The sequence below is a fragment of the Argentina silus genome, assembly GCF_951799395.1.
Source record: "Argentina silus genome assembly, chromosome: 20".
Taxonomy (NCBI): domain Eukaryota; kingdom Metazoa; phylum Chordata; class Actinopteri; order Argentiniformes; family Argentinidae; genus Argentina; species Argentina silus.
In genome coordinates, this window is record NC_139674.1 from 15,957,730 (window position 1) to 15,961,257 (window position 3,528).

Consider the following 3,528-nt stretch of genomic DNA (forward strand, 5'->3'; position numbering starts at 1 on the left):
GGGCCGAATCCACAGCGGTTCATGTATGTGGATGTGAAACCATAGAATCGAACGGATAATTAAACACATATGGATCCCAATAGGATAATCCAAGCGTTGAAGGGGACGATTGATCCCAACCTCCGGATAGCGGCGGAAAATGAACTCAATCAGGTGGGTGTTCGGCCAAGATAACTTTGTTGTTTTTGTTCACCGGTCCAGCATGAACCAGTTTCACGAAAAAGGGGAGTCGGTGTTTATGATTTGATCGCAGGCCGTGTTTCGGGGTGCCGACTCTTCCGGTCGTACCCCCACTTTATTCGGCTGACATGTCTCTCTTTTGGGACAAGGTTGAAAAGTACCTGCATTCAAGCAAGTGGCAAGTGTTTGCGACACACACACATTCTGTTGCATTGGAGAACAATAGAACTGGAACAGAATAGCATTTAAAGCCAGCAGCAGATTTGGACTGACTTTATCCACATTACGATATACATGAATCGTCGCTATATCCAAAACAAAATAGAAATACAAAAAGACATCGGGATATCTGAGAGGTTTAAGCCTGTATTGAGGTCATGTGGTGCATTGACAAGAATACTTCCCTCCATCACATGTCGCCTAGGCCCGCAGCAGGGTCTGAACTCGGCATACACCGCATACGTTTGGTCAGAGCAAATGATGAGAGGAATCATGTCTGTTTGTCAGTGATGTAACCAACCGAGTGTCATTTATCGTCTCTGGACATCTCCCCGGTCGAATAGAACTGCTGTCAGCTCTAGAGGCAGAGGAGGTTTTTGTGGAACCCCCAATGTGTGACTAGACGGACTACTTTTTACATTTGGGTGTTGTAGATGTTAACAAAAAAAAAAGTAGTACATCTTAGTCACAATCTGGGGCTAGGATTAGAGCTGACAGGCTGAGAATAGGCCGGACTTCCATTAAAACTTCAAATTGTCATCTTTTGAGAGAGACCAATTGACACGCTGTGTCTTGTGTCATTATAATGTATTTTAGTGAACCTTAATTTGACCATTTAATTACTTACATATTGTTAAAGAGAGAGAGAGACTGTATTGCGTGTGGTGTGGTGCAGCATTGTGAGTGATGTAGCAGGACTGGAGATGGAGGAGGAGGATGGGCTGGAATGACGCGTTGCATCAAGCTAATCGGAATGCATGGACAAAATGACACGTGTTTGACACCATTCCTCATTCCATTCCATCCATTACAATGAGCCCATCCTCCGATTTCTACCTCCACCAGCCTCCCCTGGTCAGTACTGATATCAACGCACGGAAGGTTTTAATCCCCCCCCCCCCCCCCCCCTACTCCTTGTCCTCCTCCTCACTCTATCCTGTCAGTGTTTTGGCTTTGAGTAGGACTGTCAGGAGCACCACAGCCAGGACATTAGGACTATCAGGAATACCACAGCCAGGACAATAGGACTGTCAGGAGCACCACAGCCAGGACAATAGGACTGTCAGGAGCACCACAGCCAGGACAATAGGACTGTCAGGAATACCACAGCCAGGACATTAGGACTGTCAGGAGCACCACAGCCAGGACATTGAAACTGTCAGGAACACCACAGCCAGGACATTGGGACTATCAGGAATACCACAGCCAGGACATTAGGACTGTCAGGAACACCACAGCCAGGACATTAGGGCTAGAACTAGGCACAGGGTGTGGTGTGGTGTGCCTGCCTGCCTGCCTGCCTGCCTGCCTGCCTGTGTGCCTGTGATGTGGTAATAGGGTTGTAAAAGCAGTGTTTTCTTCTGTGTGTTTCAGTCCTACAAGATCATCAACTTCGCCCCCACCCTGCTGCAGATCATTGTGTCTGACCAGGTGGACTTCCCTGTCCGCCAGGCAGGTAAGAGACTAAGGCGGCCATTTTAACTGTCCGCCAGGCAGGTAAGAGACTAAGGCGGCCATTTTAACTGTCATATCTCGAATAGACACCAGGAGACATCATCCAATGGGAGTTTCGTGTACTGGCAACACACACAGACACACTCACACACACACTTCTTGTTATTTTCTCTGCCTATTCTGATTGCTCGAGAGCTGTTCTAATGTGTGATGTCATCTGTGTGCGCCGGCCAGCTGCTATCTACCTGAAGAACATGGTGACCCAGTACTGGCAGGACAGGGAGCCCCCACTGGGGGAGGTGGTGTTCCCCTTCAACATCCACGAGAACGACCGGCAGCAGATCAGGGGCAACATTGTGGAGGGGATCATCCAGTGTCCAGAGTCTATCCGGTGGGTCAGCCCCGCCCCCAACAGCCCCCTAACATCCACCCCCAACACCCCCCTAACATCCACCCCCAACACCCCCCTAACATCTAACATCCGCCCCCAACACCCCCCTAACATCTAACATCCGCCCCCAACACCCCCCTAACATCCACCCCCCTAACATCCACCCCCTAACATCCACCCCCCAACATCCCCCTAACATCTAACATCCACCCCCCTAACATCCACCCCCTAACATCCACCCCCCAACATCCCCCTAACATCTAACATCCACCCCCAACACCCCCCTAACATCTAACATCCGCCCCCAACACCCCCCTAACATCCACCCCCTAACATCCACCCCCAACACCTCCTCAACACGTGTGTGTGTGTCTGTGTCTGTGTGTGCATGTCTTTCTATGTGTGTGTGTGTGTGTGTGTGTGTGTGTGTGTGTGTGTGTGTAGATGCCTGCCTCCCTGACTGTGTGTGTTCTTCCTCCCCTCCCAGGGCCCAGTTGACGGTGTGTTTGCGTGCCATCATAAAACACGACTTCCCGGGTCGCTGGACGGCCATTGTGGACAAGCTGGGTGTGTACCTGCAGTCCCAGAACAGCGGGAGTTGGTACGGAAGCCTGCTGGCCCTCTACCAGCTGGTCAAGACCTACGAGTAAGTTCTGTTTGTCCCTCCCGGGGACCCGTCCCTCTCAGGAGTGAAGGTCACATGGTCAGTGGGATGCTGGTTAGACCGGTCCCTTTAACTCATTCCCTGCCGAGGGTGGATAATGCTGCCCAAGTTGTCAACATTCTAGAGTGCCAAGGATGACTTTATTCACAGAAAATGCAGAAATTATGAAGCTTCATTTTGTAGTCAATCAAAGAGAGGAGGAGAGGAGAGGAGAGGAGAGGGGAGGGGATGATTGAGAATAGAATTATCATGCTGTTCTTTTGATGATGGGATATCTATGCTGTCTGTGTGTGTGTGTGTGTGTGTGTGTGTGTGTGTGTGTGTGTGTGTGTGTGTGTGTGTCAGGTATAAGAAGGCGGATGAGAGGGAGCCGTTACTGGCTGCCATGCAGATCTTCTTGCCCCGTGTCCAGCAGCTCATCACCCAGCTGCTTCCTGACGCCACCATCTTCTCTGTCCTCATCCAGAAACAGATCCTCAAGATCTTCCATGCTCTTGTACAGGTTGGTGAGAGAGAGAGATGCCTGTGTGTGTGTGTGTGAGAGAGATGCTGATGTGTGTGTGTGTGTGTGTGTGAGAGAGATGCTGATGTGTGTGTGTGTGTGTGTGTGTGTGTGGGA

General features: G+C 50.4%; 1 protein-coding gene across 1 annotated transcript in view; it reads left to right on the forward strand.

Annotated features, from left to right (window-relative positions):
* The window catches only part of LOC310820601 (importin-8-like), a gene marked incomplete at its 3' end in the record, with an annotated part of 150,833 nt that continues 147,305 nt past the window's right edge, over positions 1 to 3,528 (forward strand). The window contains exons 1-5 of the mRNA XM_083692316.1: positions 1 to 153; positions 1,774 to 1,855; positions 2,089 to 2,245; positions 2,733 to 2,891; positions 3,255 to 3,411. Coding sequence (XP_083548442.1) covers positions 70 to 153; positions 1,774 to 1,855; positions 2,089 to 2,245; positions 2,733 to 2,891; positions 3,255 to 3,411 — 639 coding nt within the window. The 5' untranslated portion in view covers positions 1 to 69. The remainder of the gene's footprint in view (positions 154 to 1,773; positions 1,856 to 2,088; positions 2,246 to 2,732; positions 2,892 to 3,254; positions 3,412 to 3,528) is intronic.